The 19,889-nt window shown below is 41.4% G+C and overlaps 1 protein-coding gene across 2 annotated transcripts in view; it reads left to right on the top strand.

Moving 5' to 3' along the window:
- Positions 1 to 19,889, top strand: part of ntrk3b (neurotrophic tyrosine kinase, receptor, type 3b) — a 188,198-nt gene that overhangs the window by 31,599 nt on the left and 136,710 nt on the right. For both annotated transcript variants that reach the window (XM_047581346.1, XM_047581345.1), the window contains exons 2-3: positions 7,412 to 7,486; positions 11,684 to 11,755. In XM_047581346.1, the coding sequence (XP_047437302.1) occupies positions 7,412 to 7,486; positions 11,684 to 11,755 (147 nt within the window). The remainder of the gene's footprint in view (positions 1 to 7,411; positions 7,487 to 11,683; positions 11,756 to 19,889) is intronic.

The following is a 19,889-nucleotide window of genomic DNA, read 5'->3' as shown; positions in this document are numbered from 1 at the left end:
TGGTATTTGTGCAACTGGGAGCCTCGTGTGTCTTTTTCTTTTTTTTATATTACCACACATTTCAGCACAGGGAATTCTTTTCTCATAAGGTATAATCAAAATCGTATTGTGTTCAAGCACATCAAAACGTCTCCGTGCTACAGGCACGACATTGTACAGCCCTGTGGCTAATGACCTTTTTTTTCATCTTATTAACAGAGATTGACTGACGTGTCTCACACGGCTGCCTCTCTAAACCCTCTACAGCGGCAAGCCATGTGTAGGAAGGAAAGAAAATATCTTGATGACGGTCTCTTAAAATACTGAACGTCATTACTGGCAAAATAAATAAGTTAACTTAAGGATATTTTAGGCGTATTATGTTAAAGTGGAACCATGCATCCATAGAACCAAAGTGACTTTTGAGCGGTTTATTTGAGACTTGAAGTCGTGGCCTGTGCCGGTACGAGACATTTATACTTGTGCCTCTGTTTTGTTTCTACTTCCTGCTTTACATTCAACAATGGCGACTGAAACTTTCGCCAAGATTTTGCCAAACATCAGTCGTGCAAATGCTTCTATCTTCGAACCTCTTCTGTCAGTCTTTCTTCGCTGTGGTCCATTTTTACTGATCCAAAACAATCTATTCAAAAATGGATGGAGACGGATGACCAGACAGAAAAACACAAAAGCAGAAATACGCAACTACCAAGTGGACCAAATCCTAGCTCTTGCGGTCTGCGTCATTTCAGGGGAGGTGCACGTCAAGCTACGGCGCTAGGGTCTCTGTAGGGTCTGTTGCCATAGCTACAGCGCCACATTGACGCAGAAGCATAAAGCCTTAGCCGTAGCTTTCCAAAGCATTTTGGCTTTTTACAGATTGTTGTTTTGGTTTCAGCTTGTAAGGCCCAGCAGCACTGTGCTCAGTTACTTCACTTCAAGCATACAAGCTTTTCCAAGATAGTTATTATCATTTCAGTATTTTACGATTTAATGTTCTGCTTTTGATGTTACGATATATTCGCATGTCTGGTGCCTCCTGGTCCAAAACATCTCTTATTATAATGGGCACGTGTACATGGATCATATAGTTTCCATCGTCTTTTATGGTGTATTCACACACAACCTGTTTGGTAGCGTTAAAACAAACTGTGGTCTGTTTGATTACTTAGTCTGAAAGCACTGCGGTCCAACCGCAGTATTTTGTGCCGTCAGCTCGACTTTAATATGCATTCAAAAGCTAAACCATGAATTAATCTAAATGTTTCATCAACCTTCCCGCTGTGTATGTGATTTTTCAATAAGGAGACATCAAGGGGGTCCAGAATGAACATTTATTGAGGAAATGCGAACATGCGACACAATAGTTTGGCCATTAGACTCCCAAGAGCGACGGTGTCATAGAGCTGAATCCTAATAAAGCCCCAATGAAGGCAGACGGAGACAGGACTCCCGGAGTGGAGAGAGTGATGTTGATAGAGGAGAGGATAAAGTTGTCAGATGGCTGAAGGATGCCTCTGATGAAGACTTTTGGGATGACCATGGTGAGGTACAGATGAGGACGGTGGCCTGTGGACAGAATAACAGAACAGTTAAATTAAAGCACAAAGATGAAGGAATAATTGGCTTGAACACAGGGGGCAAATAGTTCATTGGATTAAAGTAGAAATTGAGGATGGACTGATTGGAAAACACTGGAAAATGGAAGAGAAAATAAAAAAAAGTGAACCTACATTGACCAGAGGGGAACGGATCGTTACGGGGACAAATCTTCTCTATTGAACTACCGCCTAATCTTCATTACCTTAAATCACTGGGTTAACATGGGAGCACGTATCTTTGCCAATATGTGTGGAAATTTCATCCTGATCAGTTTGAGGTTGCTTTGTCAGTTCATTAAATCAGGTTAAAAGACAGCCGCCCCTCTGCAATCGTCCTGGAATATTTCTGGACAAGTTGCGTCATGTTCGTCTCAGTCAGCCTGTCATTATTCATAAAGTGCAATTGATTTGCAGCCTGCGGCAGCAGCCTGTTAATGACGTTCGTAGTCAGTCATATACGCAACCAGTCAGAAGTCTGGACACACCTCCTCATTCAGTTCAAAAGCGTGTCCAAACCTTTGACCGTTAGTGTCGGTACGGTTCATGTTTTGTTCAAAACGTACCTGCTGTCAGTCACTGGAATTTATTTTGATCCATCTAATCGTGTAAGAATGAATTTTTTTCTCTTGTAGGTTTGGATCAAATCAAAAGAAAGTATAGGTTTGAAAATGGGTCTGAGATTATGTAGTGTTACGCCAATTTTTTGTTACTGTACTCCAATGCTATTTCAAAGCAATGCGTGTCAGTTTTCTCCTGTATAAATAACCCAAACAGGAGAAAATGCTCATATACAATATTCAGCAAAAAAAAAAAAAAAAAGCCACACTCAGTAATTACAGCTCAGATTAGTTTTCAATATTTTTGTCAATAGCAGCTAGAGGAGAGCAATGTTAATGGCGGTCATGTTAGCATCGTCATCTTCTTTCAGATTTGGGCTTGGTAGTGTAATCTTGCCGTGTTGACCTATTAAGAAATGAAAAACGTTTTGTTTCTTGGTCGTTTTTTTTTTTTGTGTTTTTTTTTTTTTTCATTCTGTTGCTCATAGTCACAGAGGCTCAGGACAAAATGGCAGGTAGGGAGTTCAGAGCGTAGCCCTGGGCCACTTCAACACAACAGATGGCCGTTGCTGAGATCGAATCTGTTACTGTTTGGTTCCAGGGTGTTCTCCTCAAGCACTGAACCACCCCGCCACCCAGTTCAGATTGTACTTAGTTGGAGGCCATTTTCTAAAGCAGATGGAAAGTGGCTGTAATTTCAGAGGCTTGTATGTTAGAGAGCAATCTGTTGGCTCTGCCTGTACAGTTTGTTCTGATAGCATCCTGCTCATTTCCTTTGTACTTTGCGGTTATTAGCCAGGCCGTGTCGCTGCAAATTTATTTAGAAAGCACTTCAAGAAAACAGGATCATAAAATACTGTGCTGCTGGGAACAAATCATTTAAAGACAGATAAGAGGGAAGAAACAGAAATAATGAAAGCTGACTTTAATTCATGTTTAAATCATGTCTTTCTTTTCCCCCCCCCTTACATCTCCTCTTCTCTGTCGTATTCGTTTTGACAAAGTGGCGACTTAAACAAAGGTATTGTCTCGCTCATTGTAAGTCAGGATCAGAGTTACCTCTTCAGTGCCTGAAATTTAAAATGCCATAGCGTCTGCACTATTTTCCGAATTACGCCGATTTTGTGTTACACCGTCTACCTCGGAGGATGCCGGAATAACAGAACGCTGATTAAATGCTCCTGTGTCATTTCAGCAACTTTGTTATTCATATCCATCTTTCCACCGCAGCCTAATCCACATATGCATATTCAGAGTGCCGCGGACAATCAGAGGTTCTGCGCTGACAGCGTGCTCAGGTCCGCGGGGATGTGTTGCCTGCTTCCTCTGTGCTGTTTGTTGACAGCAGCTTGATGAAAATGGGGGTAATGCGAAATTACATCACAGAGCCTCATTTGTGCTGCAAATGAAAACATTTGGTGTACATTATTGGTAGCGGTGTTTCACTGTACAGTGTCGCTTTAATGATGTGCATCTGATGCATGCTGGACACACTGTGTATTTAATCCTGTACAGAGATGGATGGTGGAGCAGCTCCTCAAAAGTGAAGCCAAATCATGTAGAGTTCCCTGTGGTGACGGTATAAGGCATGAGAACGGAAGGGTATTAGGGCCACCCATGAGGGGGAAAATGAGTGTCATCATGCACTTTGAGAAAAAAGTGGAAATTTTGAAATTTTAGTATCATATGCATATGGTACCACCGATACGCCGCGGAAGAGTAATGGGTATTGCGTTGTGGTTTTTCAGTTATGTTTCTCAGTTATGTTTCTCATACATTATATATTATATGTTATATGCTATCCGCCCACAGAGTCCTGAAGTCAGGCACAGATGCACTGTGGTCCGGGAAGTCGCAACAAGCGCACACAGTCTTTGGCAGGATGGATAAACTGTGCACTTCTTGGGACCCACAGGGAGTGTACTATGAGCAGTGTTTGCGTTTTACGGAGACCTGGCTGCATCGACTTCCCGGATATAACTGAAAAAAGCAATAACAATACAATTTCAAATTCTTAGTTTTAATTATTAATTAAGCTCCAATACTCTGTCTGTACTTTGCTGCTTCAGCTGTGAAATTTCCCAGTTTGGGATGAATAAAGCATCTATCTATCTATCTATCTATCTATCTATCTATCTATCTATCTATCTATCTATCTATCTATCTATCTATCTTCTGTGGCACACCGATTTGAAGGTCTACTTTATGACATGTATTTTGAGTTTTTTCTTGAAATTTCCACTTTTTTCTGCACATGATGAAAAAAAAATAAACTACCTCCTCTATTTTTTTTTCTTCTCAGCAGTGGCTCTAATATTCTTCCATACATGACGTCCAGCTCATCTGTATGTCAACAGTATTTGCCATAAAATATTTTAGCTTAAGTAGGAAACAAATGAAGTATTTTAACTGTTGGCATCTGTACCATCTGTACCATTATTTTAAATTTCCTTTACCTGTAGCCAATAAATAACTTCCACTAACTCATTTATTAAATGATGAATTTTTAGATGCGGACACTCGTCACTAAATTGAGTATAAACACTCTCTTTTCGAAGGCAGAAACCCAATAGGACATGAGAACCCCAATGCGCGGATTTATTTTGCTCTGAGCTTTCCTTCTCTCTCCGTCTCTGGGGCAACACAGCAGGACTGTGAGCAAGCAAATCCTCGCGAGGGAAATCCGTCTTTTCTGCTTGCAGGTCATATTAATGACTCAGCTCCCTGCCTTCAGAATCAGCTACCCTCAGTTCACCACTAATCTCAACATCAGCGGTGTGACTATCGGCGCGAAGCAGTCACAACCACGACATGTTTCCATTTTGTTTGCACTCGCGTTGGTCAGCTTTTAGTGCGTCCGCAGTGGTGGTATGAATGTTTGACATCTTTGTGTCTGTGTGGATAAGAGTCTGTCTGCAGAATACAACTGGTTGTGTTGGCTGGGATCCCTAGCTCACAGTACTGCGCCCACATCCCCTAAATTCAGAAATATGCTAAATATTCAATTTTGTTCCCGTAGTTACACTGAATCACTTTAATACAGCATGCAGAAAGCTTATGCACTTAGTCATCCCAGGGATAAAATCAGTTGTAGATGTGTTTTAGCAAGATTCTGAAAATTTAATTGCGTCCATCTCTACAATACGTACACATCAGTAAATGGTCTGTCGAGACACCTCTGCAATTATACTGGAATAAGCCACTGTTCTGCCACTCAAATGGCTTCAGTAATTTCTGTTAAAGAAAGCTCTTAAAGCATTTACGAACCGATCATCATGACTGCAGAATGATCTATGGGTGTGAGGGCACCGTGAAAGACAAATGTTAGAGTTCAAGTTACTTTTTAAATTTTTTGTGTTTCCATAGCGTTGGCGTTCGAGGTTATCGTTATGCTGCATGTGCAAAACATGAAGAATGGACATGTGGTCTATTATTGTTGTCTGTTACAGCTTAGTTCATGGGCCACGTACAGCCCAGTCATTTAAAAACAACTGTTTTATCTATAACCGTACATTTCTTTAGAACAGTTAGTGCGATTTTGACGCACTACTGCCATCTGCTGTTTAGTTCTGGGTCTCATCGTTGTGTTATGGCGCGACTGTGACCAGATCAGAGCGACCCCAAGTGGAAAAAAAAAAGTCTTCTGATTATCACACTTCATCCCATGGACCTGATTGGACCCTCTGGTGGCCGCTTTTGGCCCATGAGCTGTATGCTCGACACCCCTGCTTTAGAGGGCTGCGGTGGAGCTGGAGCCTCTCCCAACTATGTTTATACCCATCTAGCTGTCTATATCGCTACAAAATCATTGCACTGCACTGCACATGACTCATCCTCGAGAAGTCTTTACAGCTAACTGGTGTTTTTTATGAACAAATTACTAAAGTCTACAAGTTATCACTTGTTTTAGGTGATTTAGGTGCTCTATTACCATGTTGTGATGTGGAGCTGACATGATTTGCATGTTAAAAAGATATAAAAGATATTTGTTCTGGATATGAGACACTTGAAAGTGCAAATATAACCCAACCATGACTAACACTGTTACCTAATCAGTAAACCTAGTGTACTTTGCAAATGTGAATCACACCTGCAGTCCACCAGATTTCAGATATTCCAAACTTTTTTTTGGTAAATCCAAGCTTAATTTCCGGTACCTCGGCACACATTAACAATCCGAATTACCGCTATTCCCAATGTAATCGTAAGGTTAAAACTCACTCACCAGAAAACCCGGTTAGTCATTTTCTCGTGATGCTAACTGCTCCCTTCAGGCGGCCTTTGTGCAGCAAAAATTGGCAACACATTAGCCAACAATAATGTCGCGTGTAGTGGGGTTTTGGCAGAGGCGGTCACATTTGGCAGACCTGTGTCCTCCTCGCCACAAACGGCAGGCGACGCACCTCGAGCACATCATGTCATACGTCTCATCGTGCTAAAGCCAGTTACGGCGATGTTATTTTCCTGCTGTTGTCATGAAATACAAACTTTTCTACATTGGTTGGATGATTGGTATATGTCTACGCGCGCATGGAAATGGATTCATTTGTGTCTTCATACGGAAGCGTCAGATGTCATCTCGCCATATAAAAAGCATCTGTATGTGTTTCGCTAATTGGTTCAAGAAACTGATATGAAATATTACGTTTAGGACAAACTTCCTATTATGTTCTAATCATATTTCTTTTTCTGCACAACAAAACAATAAAGCCTTTGCCATGTCCTCTGCTATGTCTCCTCATTTCCCCGGCTTAATTGAAACCTGTGTGCCTGACGTGTTCGACTATCTCATTTCCAAACCATAACAAACAAATCATTCATAAACGCTTCCTTCTCTCTTTCTCCCCCTCTCTCTCGTCTAAAGCTAATTTAAAGGCACCAGCTTCTGGGCCTTTATGCCAGCACACAGAACGAGTTGTTCCCCTGGGAGTGTAATAGTATTAGCAGAAGAGAAGTCTTCTCCAGTGTTTACCTGGCCTGGCCCCCTCCGCGCACCCCTCCCACACTTGCTCTAACACAGATTAAGCTTCAGAAGCTGCCTCTTGGCAATTAAATCTATCAGAGGGCAGCAGAGAGCGCTCTGTCAGAACTGTTCCAATAATTGCAGTTTAAATGAATATGGATTCAAAAAGTTTTGACAACACCCTGCCAGTTAATTTGCAACTTGGAATGCGAAAAAAAAAATACATTTTTTCCTGTCTTTTAGTTTGTTTTGTTTTCCGCTCGCATGAACGGGAGCATCTCATTTACTATTCTCTTTCTTTGTGCTTTCAGACACATAGAGAACTGGACAGGATTGCAGACTCTGAGAGACGTCGATATGGCGCTCTACACTGGACTACAGAGACTGTGAGTGCCGATGCTGTTGTCTGCTGGGGGGCGGGAGGGGGTGTTGGGGGTGACGGGCGCTTCACCTGCTGCGCTGCGGATCTGGAGAAAATCAGAAGGAAGCTGCGCCGCTGCTAATCCCCGCTGTCCAACTTCTGCCTTCATGCCGCAGAGAGTTGAGAGCGGTTGTTCAACTCGGAGCCGCAGATGCAGCAGCGTCCCAGCTCTTCTCTGAGGGACGAGAGGAGCTGCTGGTTGGACTGTGCCGAGAGAGAGAGAGAGAGAAGCGAGTTAAAGGGGTGTTCTTCTGATCCTAACGCAAGCTGATGTTTAAACAAGCTTTTAATTCTCAACAGTCACACGCTGGTGGAACATCCCCTTCACTTTGCTCAGCCACTGATCAAATAATGCTGAAAAGCAGCAGGGAAAATTGAATTAAGGGTCCCTGCTGCAACATTGTGATCTTTGTGATCTTTTTATTCTCATCCCTGCTTCACTGTTTAAAGCAATGCTATGCTCCTTTCCTGCTTTGCGGCCGAGACCACATCCTTTACAATTCTCTCACCTCAGCCGCTGCCTCTGAAACCTCTTCTTCCTCTTAACTTTCTTTTTTTTTTTTTTTTTCCCCATGTGCGCAGAGAACTGTATTCTCCTTAGCCCTCCAAAGTCAGAGCTGGCCTCTCCCCTGATCCCCTTGATCCCTCATCAGGGAGGCCAAGTGCAATACCTAGCACTAGTAAATTAGCATTTTTCTCATTACCACCGCCTCTCTCCTGCTGCCTTGTCGGGGGACGCCGGCTCCTCCCCGCCTGGAGTTGAGCCGTCGGAGGAAAGGCAGTTCTGATGCTGCCTCGTGGGGCTGTTAGTGGTGTGGGATTAGGAAAAAAAGGGGGGGGGGGGGGAAGAGTTGCTCCAGGATGCCTTCTATCACCTCGTTTTACATCTGACCTCATCATCACCATCTTAATTTGAATAAAAAAAAAAAGAAAAAAAGAAGTGAAATTATTCATTAAAAATACTGACTTAATTATACAGCCTATCCTAGCTGCCACTGGCTGAGCGATGGGGTACTTCCAGGACAGGTTCCCAGTCTATCGCAGTGTTAACATAGACGGACAAACAAGCATTATAAATTGTAGACTGGTGTTGTTTTACATTTCCAGGAAGGAATGGGAACATATATCCTGTTTGGGACCCTTTTAAATTCAGACTGAATGCACGTTTGACTGAAGATTAAATTTTAACACACATATGCAAAATTTAGTCCGATATGTCTCTATAGTTCTTCTCTTCTATCTTTGACCGTTTTTCATTATTTCATGTTCTCTACAGTCTCTCAAGTAACACAGCTGGATTCATGTAGGAAGAAAAAAACTACAGCTTAAGCAAGGTTATTATATCATCTCACATGTGCTGATCACGTATTGGCTGATTTTCAAACGTCCCTTGCGCATCCCAGAGGTGTGTTTTGGGTCATCGTCATGATTAAAAATAAATGATGGTCCCATTAAGGTAAAATCACGTGTGTAGCTGCATAATCTTGTGGTAGCCACGTTGGTTTCGCTGCCTTGAATTCTGAACAGTATTACCAACAGAGACCCATCACGCCGATACAGTCCTTCTTCCACACTTTACAGAACGGATATTTGCCACTGGATCTCAAGGTACACTGGTTTTGCCAAAAAAGTGCCGGTCCATTCCTTGCGCTACGTGCCCCATCCAGTCCTCTTCTTCTTAGTTATTTCTTTGCAGCAGTTTGACAGTGAAGGCCTAAATCGCACACAGTCCTCTTCCTGAGCAGTTGAGATGAACTTGACTTCCTTCTTGAACTCTGGAAACCACTGATTCGGGCTCTAATCTGAGGTGCTGGTGATTGCTGATTTCGGAGCCTGGAAACTCCAGTGAACTCCTCCGCAGCAGAGAAAACTCTTCCTTCCTTCCTGGGGCGGTTTCATCACACTGTTCTGTGTTTTTTCAGTGCGCTTGAAGAGACTTTGTGAGATTTTTCAAGCTGATTGACCTTTGGATGGTGGATGAAATAGATGACGGCCACAGTGGCTGATTGGGATTATTTTCTGTGTACCAACACCACAGCACAACAGAACTAGTGATATGAAACACACTAAGAAGGATAGAAAACCCAACAGCTAAGTTGTAGTTCAGGTCCAGGTGACGACCAAATGAAGCTGGTGAAGATGCTTTCTATAGCATAGGTCTTCAACAGGGGGTTCGCGGAGGTACCTAAGGGGGGTTCCAAAATCTGTGGTTGGTTTGACCAAATAGATTTTACACCTTTAACTACACATTAACATGACCAACAGAGTTGAGTAAAGGGATAAATATTGGCAGAAGATCTTTCAGTCAGCACCCTACGGTTGCATGTGTTTGAAATAAAAAAAAGAAAAATAATTTTTAGTATTATTTGAGTAATTTTATATTGAATGCAAAATTATAAGTTTAATATAGAACACATATTGTATGTAGGGGGTGCCAACTTAGTCCCCCTAATCAGTTTGGGGGTCCTTGGTCTGAAAAACATTGAAGACCAGTAAACATGCAGCTAGTTTGGAATGAAAACATGAAACATATTCTTTTTTTTTTGAACCATATATAAAAGTGGACTATTTTTTTGCTTGTATGTTTTAGGAAAAAACAAACAGTTGCTATATCCAAACCTTTGACTGCTTTGGCATTTGCTGCCATTTCTGCCTTTCGTTCTAAGTAGTTTCCAGGACGCGTCCACCACAGTTTCAGCGTCTACATGCTAAGTAGATTTCTATCTTGTCTTTTATCAAATGTTTTTGTTAAATGGTTAAGTGGAAAAGCATATTCAGAGAACAACAGATTTTCAAGGTAGCTCCACAGCACCCTTCAAGTACAAACATGTTTTTTTTTTTGTTTTTTGTCAAGCGCCTCTGCCTTTCTTTTGGGTCTTTGTATGGTTTAGAAAAATAAACGGTACAACATTCAAAGATCCCCGACTCCCCTTTAGTCAAATGTGTTTTGGACTGGCCTCGTAAACTTTAAAACTTGTTTAAGGCCTCCCACTGACTGCCGCAAACATCAAATCACTGCTGTTTACAGAGATGGTTATCTTCAGTGAAACTGAAATTATTGTTACTACTGCTGGGAGGATAATAAGCAAGGCTTCGCAGTCTTCTATGCGCACTGCTGTGCTGATTTTAAAGGAATGAAATAACAATAAAATTACTGCTGTTCATTTCTTGGCGAAACCTAAAGTAACATTCTCAAAGAATCCCCAAACCCTCTGAAGGTCCATTGGAGGTCCCGGTGCCCTACTTTGGGAACCTTTGGGAGATAAAATGGCACATGCCAGTCACACGCCACAGAAGCATGATCAGATTTCTACATGGTAATTGGCACCAACAGCTGGGTATAATCAGCACACTGCGTTATGAGGCGCTCACCGATGATGTCAATGACTCCACTGGAAAGAGACATCTGTGATTACAAGATTAGAAGTCATTACCATTGTAGCCCAGAACACCGGTTCCCAAACTGGGGCTCTGTGAATTCCAGGAGTCCTTGAGAGGAATCCGTCGGGTCCCCAGCAAAATGAGGATTAGTTTAATTTCACAGTTATTTCGCTCCATACAAGTTAACACAATGAGCGAATGCATGCTCTAATCACACGTTTCACTCGTATTACTGTAAAGACACATCTTTCATCGAATGGTGCTTCAAAGCGAATTTCCGTTTGAGCTGTGAGCCCTGCAGGGTGGACTTACACATATAGACAGAAGTTCAAATAGGAAGAATTGGAAAAGACAGACAACTGTTCTTGTTACAGTGTACTACTGCTGTGGACGAAAGCACGTAAAATGTCTTTAAGGGGACCAGCACTGCGTAATAATTCTGACAATGTAGTCTGACACCATTTTGTTTTGCTTGAAAGACAATTTTACTTCATGTATTCGAATACAATGATGAAAAATGAAATAAACAGAAACATCTCAAAAGAGACCAAAATGAGGGGGGATGTAAAGATGAGGAAAAAACTATTTAAGCGTGCCAATAAAAGGGAAGTGAAAAAGCAGAACATGTAAATGTCCTTGATGTGGTTACATCATCATCACATTATGATACTGTGTGCATGTAGTTGTATGTGACTGCACTGGGAATAAAACACTTTATTTCTGTGGTTTCTACTCCGTTTGTGTTTCTGTTTCAGCGCTATTGTATCTGTTCTTATTTCAGAACCATCATGAATTGCAACCTGAGGACGATCCAGCCCCGAGCCTTTGCTCAGAACCAACACCTACGTTACATGTGAGTAAACACTCCATCTTTGAAACCGTGTTTCTTGTGCCTTCAAAAGATTTATTATGATCTGTGACGCTTGACAGCCTGTAGTGTATGGCTGCGGATGAGTTAGTGCTGAACAGAGGATGATGCAGTTGATAGAGACTGGCTTCGGGAAAATTGTGGCGCTGCCATTACTGTTGCAACGGCCGCACATCTTAAATGAGACATCCATTATTTGCCTTGGATAATTGGATTCCTATCTGCCCGGGTTTCTTTGTGCTTTGGTAGAGCAACATGCCGAAGATGCAGTTCCATTTAGTCGGCACTCGCCAAATGGACAATTTGTCCAGGAGGCCGAGCATCAGAGAGCTGGGCGAAGAGCAAAGTAATTTCTTTAACAAAGGCTGATGTGTCACCGTATGACAGCCTGTTATTCCACAATTTTCCAGGAGTAAAAACGTAGAGGAACTCAGTCTGTCTTCTACCTGAACACACTGCCATGTGCAATTTCCATTTGTCAAATCACTGGTAGTTTAGTCTCTCTTTTCTTCTGCAAATGATTGCCGCAAGACTTGAATCTGTGCAAATGTGAAATTGTGTGTGTGTGTGTAGGAGAGACAAGTCGTACTGGTTCATTTGCCGGGCACTAAAAAATGCAGAATTTTTAATTTGATAACTTCATCCCGTCTTGCAGAAAACACTTATGCATGGAGGTCTCTGGCTTCACACCCTTTAGTGTGTTTACGGTGTAGATTTCCTTAAAAAGAAAGGTATTGATTGTTTCTTTATCTCGTTAGGTGATTGGTAAAGGAAATCGAGCCAGTCAATATTTAATGAAAGTTATTTAAATCCTGCTCTCACTTCAATTTTTCCGTAAAAGATGGATTTGGCCACACAAAACTGAAAACGAATGCATTTTCTGAGCTCTCTCACCTTTTCCTCTCACTAAACACTGTTGCTGTGCAGGGGTAGGAGACTTAAGACGATATAAACGGTGTAAAGCCGCATATAACAGCAGATTAGATGATGATCCTTTTTTCTTCTGTTCTCACCTATGGTGTGATTGAGTGAGGTGAAGACCCACTATGGTGATTATGATGCCAGCGATAACAGCTAAAAAGGAAAATTCAATCAAAACCCAGCAAAGTGTTAAGAGCTCATATCTTGAGATTTTTTAATAGGTAGCAGACTAGTAGTGTGGTAAATGCTGTCCGACAAGTTGAGAAGGTTGATCGAGTGTTCTCCAGAGGATTTGGCATCCACTACATTCTCTCTGTTTCAGCATGGTTGCATTTGCATTGTAACCAGTGAACGCACCCACTCCAGGCAGTCCATGACAGCCCTCTATTGTGGTGTCGTTAATGCAGGTGGACAGTTGCTAGGTGACACTGAGGATGATGATGTCAAAGAAGATTAATTATTATGCCTGAGCTTAGCCTCAGAAGGCCGACCTCATTGATGTCTGTGTCAGTCAGGTCTGCTCAAAGCCTGAGCCTTCAGACACCAAACTGGTTGCTCCTTTGTCAGGAGAACTGAGGCCGCTGCCTTCATCACATGTTCAGGCCAAAACAGGCTCAATTAGTCATAGTGAAAATATCATTAATTCCATGTGCCATAAACATGATGACTGTAATTAACACACAACCCTGTATGCGCTCTTTTCAATTAGTACTTGTCTGTTTTGTGCATTAATACAGTACATACCAAGCATTTATTTGCATGCATTACTGTGTGTCTTCTTGAAGCTGGGGGCTTGGGGTGCGCTTTGCAAAACTGAACATTCAAAAACTGATTATACAATTTGTCCGTTAATGCATGGTTCCAGATAAACAATTTGTGGATCTGCTCTAATTGAAAGTGCAAACATTAGCATGTCACGCTAACTAGCCAAATACCACGAGTAGTGTCTGAGCGTTGCTTCAAAGACATTTGATGTTTTGCATACAGCATTTGGTGGGGTTATCTTTAAAAAAGATTGGTCGTGAGCAGCACTGTCATTGGGTTTTATGCAGCGTGAAATGGAACTTCTGAGCTTATAATTACATCATGGGAAGTCGTACAAAAAAAAAATGCTTGCCATTCATAGCAGTCCTGAGAACCCCTCTAACTGGAGGCTTTTGGCGTTGAGAAATAACTGAGCCTAACAATAACGGTTAGCAAGCTAACTTCTGGTGTCATTATGCAAAGACATATGAAAGGACAAGGCATTTTCCTCTGATAAATTGTAGTTTAATAGTAAATAATAACATGTAATAGTAAACAATTAACATACAAGCCACCTCCACCCATGACCTGACTTGAAGGCAGCATCCACAATGAAAGAGCTAGTCCTGAATGCTGTCAGTGAGTAAGCTAACCTTAGCAACGCCAGTCATGTTCTCAAAAATAGCAGTGCATTGAACAGACACAGGTCCTCCAAGCCTAAAAACTCAAACGTACTCAACAACAAGCAATTAATTAACATCTAGCCTGTCCAAGCTTGGAAGCTAAAATGGTCCATGCTAAGGTCACATTTTTCCTCTCCATATTTCATCTGCTAGGACAAACTAGCAGATGAACTATAAGCTAGCCTTGAAACCAGACGGAACTTCCCACACCTACAAAATTTATGTGGTGGAAAGCTGGCCTACAAACACTACTTTGGGACCAAATTATGTTCCAGTAAAACAGGTCTGATGGGCCAATTGAATCATTTGAGTGGGCTTTATGTGTTGATGGACAGAAAAGTAACAGCATAGTCGTAAACATCATCTGAGCATTGTGCAGTTGGATTTGTTTACAACAAAATAACTCCAGTTGACTGTAGGACTATCCAGTTTGGTGCAAAAGGATTTTTTTTCCCTCTGTATTGGTTGAAACGTCCTATAATGAAATCCAAACGGCACGTTACTGGACTTGTATGCTGATGAGAATTGAGCCTGGGTAGCTGTAAGTTAAAATAGAGACAGAATGCAGTTTGTTTCCCTGTATTGCACATAACTTAAAATTTTGTCCTGATATGAAATACATAGCCTTTTTTATGGTTTTATTTAATGACATTTTTCCTTTTTTAGCTCCTTTAACCATCAGGAGTGCTAAAACATAACTTAAAAACATGGTTTGCTGTTCATTATTTTGTGCCGTTATACTTTTTCTTTCAACTGCATATTGTGCATGCACCAAAAGCCAATAACATACTTATATCAATAAATAAATGTAATTCATGCAAAGCTCAAGAAAGTGTTCATAGACTATTGAGATGCTCACATAAAAACAACCTGATAAGGGATGACAACCAAACAAAAAGTACAGTCCGAGCTCAGTTTTGCCTCTTTCATTAGAAATAAACTCAGCTATATTTAATTGTTTCTTTAGCCTTGTTAATTTTTCCTAACTGTCAAAGCATCAGTGCTGTCATTATGAGGTGACCTCCGTAGGCCCTCTGTATTTTATGTGAGCCCAAAATAAACCTAATTACTGTAAACCTTTCCCTGGCAGAGCGCTTTATTAAGAGGCTGCATTGCACAAAGGAGGTGTAGGGATTTAATCTGTGCAGCAACCAGTACATTTGAACAGTTCCCGTTGAGTTCTTGAGCAAGACACAGAAGCTTGAATATTATTCTGCTTCAACTGAGATGAGAGCATCAGCTGAATCACATGACGGTACATTTAAATGGTGCCTCCAGAATGTGATTCACTCTCCAGTATTGAATTCGGGTGCTCCAAGATGCAAACATGAAATTTGACAACTGTCATATTATGTACCTTTTGAAGACTTTGCAAATACGATGAGCAATTTTCAATTAGTATGAAATTAAAAAGAAGAACAAGAAGCCACAGTTTAATACAATAGTGCAGCAGAGTGACTACACTCAGAGAGTAAACTGTGACACCAAATTATACTTGTTAGTAGAAAGGTTGCGGGGAGGAAAAAACAGTATGTAAGGGAATCATTACAACTGTATATTATCTACACAGCTGTGTGTTTTCTTATCTAAGTGTGCTACATCATCCCTCTGCCTTATCTTCAGTAAAGAACACTAGTTTTCTCAAATAGTGTTGTTGCAGCGAGGGACAGATTTAATTGGGTTATTTATTAATTTCCAGATATTTTGAGAGTGAGATTTTGGGATATTAAGTGAGAGGCAAACTGCAATAGAAAAACAAACTGTCCCTGTGTAGTTAAGCAGCACCTCATTAATTCGATACAAAAACTTACTATGTGTCACAGACAGCTTAGTCCATATAAAAAGGTTACTAAAAAGAAATGAACCAGAGGCGCAGGGGTGGGCTGACAATCACAGAATCACAGACGTAGCCAGTGGCAGCTCGACCGTGTATGTAGAGTATAGTGAACCAGGAAACCAAATTGATCTCTGCTGATTGGAGAGCTGGATTGGGCGGCCCTCCAATTGCAATCCTCAGGATACAGACAAAAAAGCAGGCTGGGTGGCAGCGCCTTGGCATCAACAAACGTTTGAGAATGAGCTGATAAGTTTTTGTTGCGCCCAAGCGTCCAGACCACTGACTTTTTCGTCTGCCACAGACAGAGTGGCTGCCAAATTGTTAAAACCCTGTTCCCTCAGGTATACGTTTCCATCGTGATGCGCTGGTAATGGCTTGTAAAAGTTCTTAATTGCATTGCTGTCAAATTGCAAGTGTAGCCATGTGACGCATTAAAACGCCAAATGCTCAACAGCTGATTAGGTTATCTTAGCTCGTAGGCTAGGGAGGAGGAGAAAGTAGCTAGCATGCATCTGGGCAAAAATAACCATCTGTCCATCTGTCAGCAACTTTAAAGGACAGACAAGCATCAGAAAGCCTAGAGATTTTAACAAAGGGCAAGACCAATAATTGTATAAAAAGTGAACAATCTTATTGATTTTTTAATTTTATTTATAAAGAAAGTTTTCATCAAGAAATTGTCAAATTGTGCTCCAATTTACAGCTCAGTAAAATGTGGATTATAAAAACTCAACCATTATGTTTAAATTATTGGAGCAGGTTTGCCAGAAACTTGTTATTGAAAATCCAAACTTTTCTCCAGTCGAGCAGCTAAAGAATATCTCTGCAGGATGTCAGTCATCAAAAAGACAACTCATCTAGCAAACATACTGCGTTTGTCTCAGGGGCACGGGTGACTCAAGCGGCAAATCCCATTTCACCGATTGTTGTGGCTGGAGAAACTCATGAAACGGCATTGAACCTCTTAAGTACCATAAGGGGACATTAAAGGAGCGGGTCTCTAATATTTTGCACTGTTACATAAAATGAGCAGGGCTATTCGATGCCACTAAGTAAACAGTTATCAATGACTGCTAAGATCCAATGCTTTGAAAGCAAACAGCCTTGTCTTGACTCCGTATTCCATTTCATGCATGTCCAGGCTCTGCTCCCTGGATGACGCCATTCGCATGCTGCCAGGCTTTGCTCTGTTTCATTGTGCGGAAGGATATGCAGCGACAACAGCAGACAACAAAGACTAGAATTTGCCCTGAAGTCCTTGCTCTTAATAACACAATACAGAAGAAAAGTTTTTAAAAAGAGTTTTGTGGACTGTTTGCACTATTAACACATTGTTATCTGCAGGCTACAGTATATGAAAGGTCGATTTTATAGACTGTTGGTCGATATTTTGGAGTGTGATATGAACCTTTTGCATATATATTTGTGTGTGTGTGTGTGTGGAGCTGTGTGCTGTATTTTGAACCACTGCAAATAAGTATTATTTCAGGCAGTTTTTGCATGATTGCTTCCATGATTGCTCATTTGGCCTCGATCACGTTCAGAGGATCATAATTTAACAAATTTTATTGTAACTGAGTATATATCTGAGATATCATTAATGTGGCACTCTATAATTTGTGATGAAACGTAGTGGTTATATTTCCTCCCTTCCCTTCCTACGCTCGGTTTCAGTGCAGTTCCCTTCAAATATTTTACTGACATGAACGTAAAAAACATGTCATTAACGCCCAGTGCTGCTCACTGAGATGATCAAATGGGTGAATGAATTTGCTTTCAATCACATTAAAATAAATAAATAAATAAATAAATAAATGTGAGTGTTAACTTAGATGACTGCGTTCAGCTTAGTGATCAGCGGCACAAATAAGGATCAGGCCGCTGAACACAAAGATAACAGCTTCTTGGTCTTTTTTTTTTATCCCAAGGACCTTTTATGACCCTCGCTGCATGGATACGGTTTGCCAGAAAGGAAACTCCTTGAGGTTTGTTTTCAGGAATTTAGTAGGTGACATGGAAACAGGAGGTCTTTGAAATGAATAGAAATTGTGTCCACTTACAAAAATAACCCTTTGAAATAACTCCCCCTGGCTTTTCTGTACACCGTAGGGGTTGTACCTACTAGTCAACTAGTCAGCTTACCACTCTGCCAAGACGCTTTAAGCAGGAAGGCGTCTGGTGGCCGATCATGTGACAATAACAACACAGACACCTCTGAGAAGACAGGTGAAGAGCCCAGTCAACCATTACAGAAAACAAGCAGCAGTTTATCAAGTGTGTGGACATGCTTCATTAACGATGAAGCCCATTCTGCCGTGACATGCAGAATACGTAAGTCAGTCCTGAAATACAACAAAAGTGCTGCTGCCGTGCACGCTCATCTAAAAGGCATCTGCTAACGCTATGATTGGAACGGTCCAAATCCTCTGGACAGCAGTCATTTAACAACTTCATTAAACATCCTGCAGTAATAGAGAGACGGCGGCTGTAAATCACAATTTGCTGGTGAATTTCATTGTCTTAATGTCATTAGACCTTCAGCTGTTATACGTGGAAAAGGCGTCAGAGATACACGGCTCATGGGGGTATTCAGTTCAGTTCAATTTTATTTACGTAGTGTCAATAACAATACAAATTGTCTCAAGATGCTTCACAAAAACGGCAGTCCGGCATAAAAACGGCATGAAAACAGCATGAAACCTTCAATGTGAGCGTGAAGGCGACGGTGGCAAAGAGGAACTCCCTTTTAACAGGAAGAAACCTTGAGGAGAACCCAGTTCATGTGGAAGGACCTGCCAAAGGCCAGCTAGGTCTGGGTAGAGAAAAGAGAACAGCAGGAGAAACGAGATACTGTCTGGACTGAAGGAAAGTCTGGTTGTAAAGCATGTTTTTTTTTTTTTTTTCAGTGAATTGCTACAGTCTGTATTCAGGTCAAGAATATAGATTTCATTGTTGCAAAGCATTACTTTCTGCTGTGTTTTAATGTGTGACATCATTGACTTGTCATCGTCGACTCTTTGACACAAAGTCGGGGTGATGTGATGCGATCGAAATTAACACAAACACGTAGACCCCAAGCACCAACTTGGAAATATTTGGTGTGGGAAGCTTTTGAAGTGGCTACCTACACAACCAAGATCTGGAAAATTAGACCACCGAGCGACAATCCTTGGTCGCCTTACGTGTGGACTATGTTGTGTTTTCATGAAGTGATCCAAGCCTCCAGGACCACCGAGTGTTTGCAGAACAGTGTGGTTACCATAAAGCCAAGGGTGTGCATTTGATTGTTTTTGTCATTTTCTTAAAAATAGAAGAGATACATTAAACCATTAAAGGTTTCGTCATCTCCTCTCCTCTCCCAGTAAATGTGGCCAGTGTAACCAAGCATCTCAGACATGAAACAAAGTGTCTCTTGCTTCTCCCCAGAGAGCAGAAGAGAGAAAGGACTCGCATAATCAAAGCTTGTGGAGAAATGAGCTAATGAAAGAAGGGTTCCACAGTGGGTTATGTCACGAGAGTGAGAGTGGATGATGGGTCTCCACTCACATACGCCTTTTTTTTTTTTTTTTTAACCTCTTTGGATGACTCAATTAGCATGTCGAATGTCTAGTTGGAAAGCTCAGACTCTTGGCTGTGAAACGCATGATGAAAACTACACTCTTGTTCCCCCTCACTGAAGAAATCAGAGTCACAAACCACCATGGAGAATCATCAGAGTGCACTCCAACCAACGCTAACAAGTTAGCCTGTTGAAAACAGCTTTTTTTTTATTTTTTTTTCCCAGTTTGCTCTGCTACAAACAGGGATTCAATTGGATGCTATTTCTGTGTTTCCAACAATGCTCGGAGAGATTTAATGCAACCGGGTGGTAAAGGAAGTTGCGGAACATGGCGTCCTAGTGGGTGTTTGTGTGGATGTATAGTAGCCTGAGCTC

The sequence above is a fragment of the Mugil cephalus genome, chromosome 3, assembly GCF_022458985.1.
Source record: "Mugil cephalus isolate CIBA_MC_2020 chromosome 3, CIBA_Mcephalus_1.1, whole genome shotgun sequence".
Classification (NCBI taxonomy): domain Eukaryota; kingdom Metazoa; phylum Chordata; class Actinopteri; order Mugiliformes; family Mugilidae; genus Mugil; species Mugil cephalus.
This window is presented reverse-complemented; position numbering and strand designations above follow the sequence as displayed.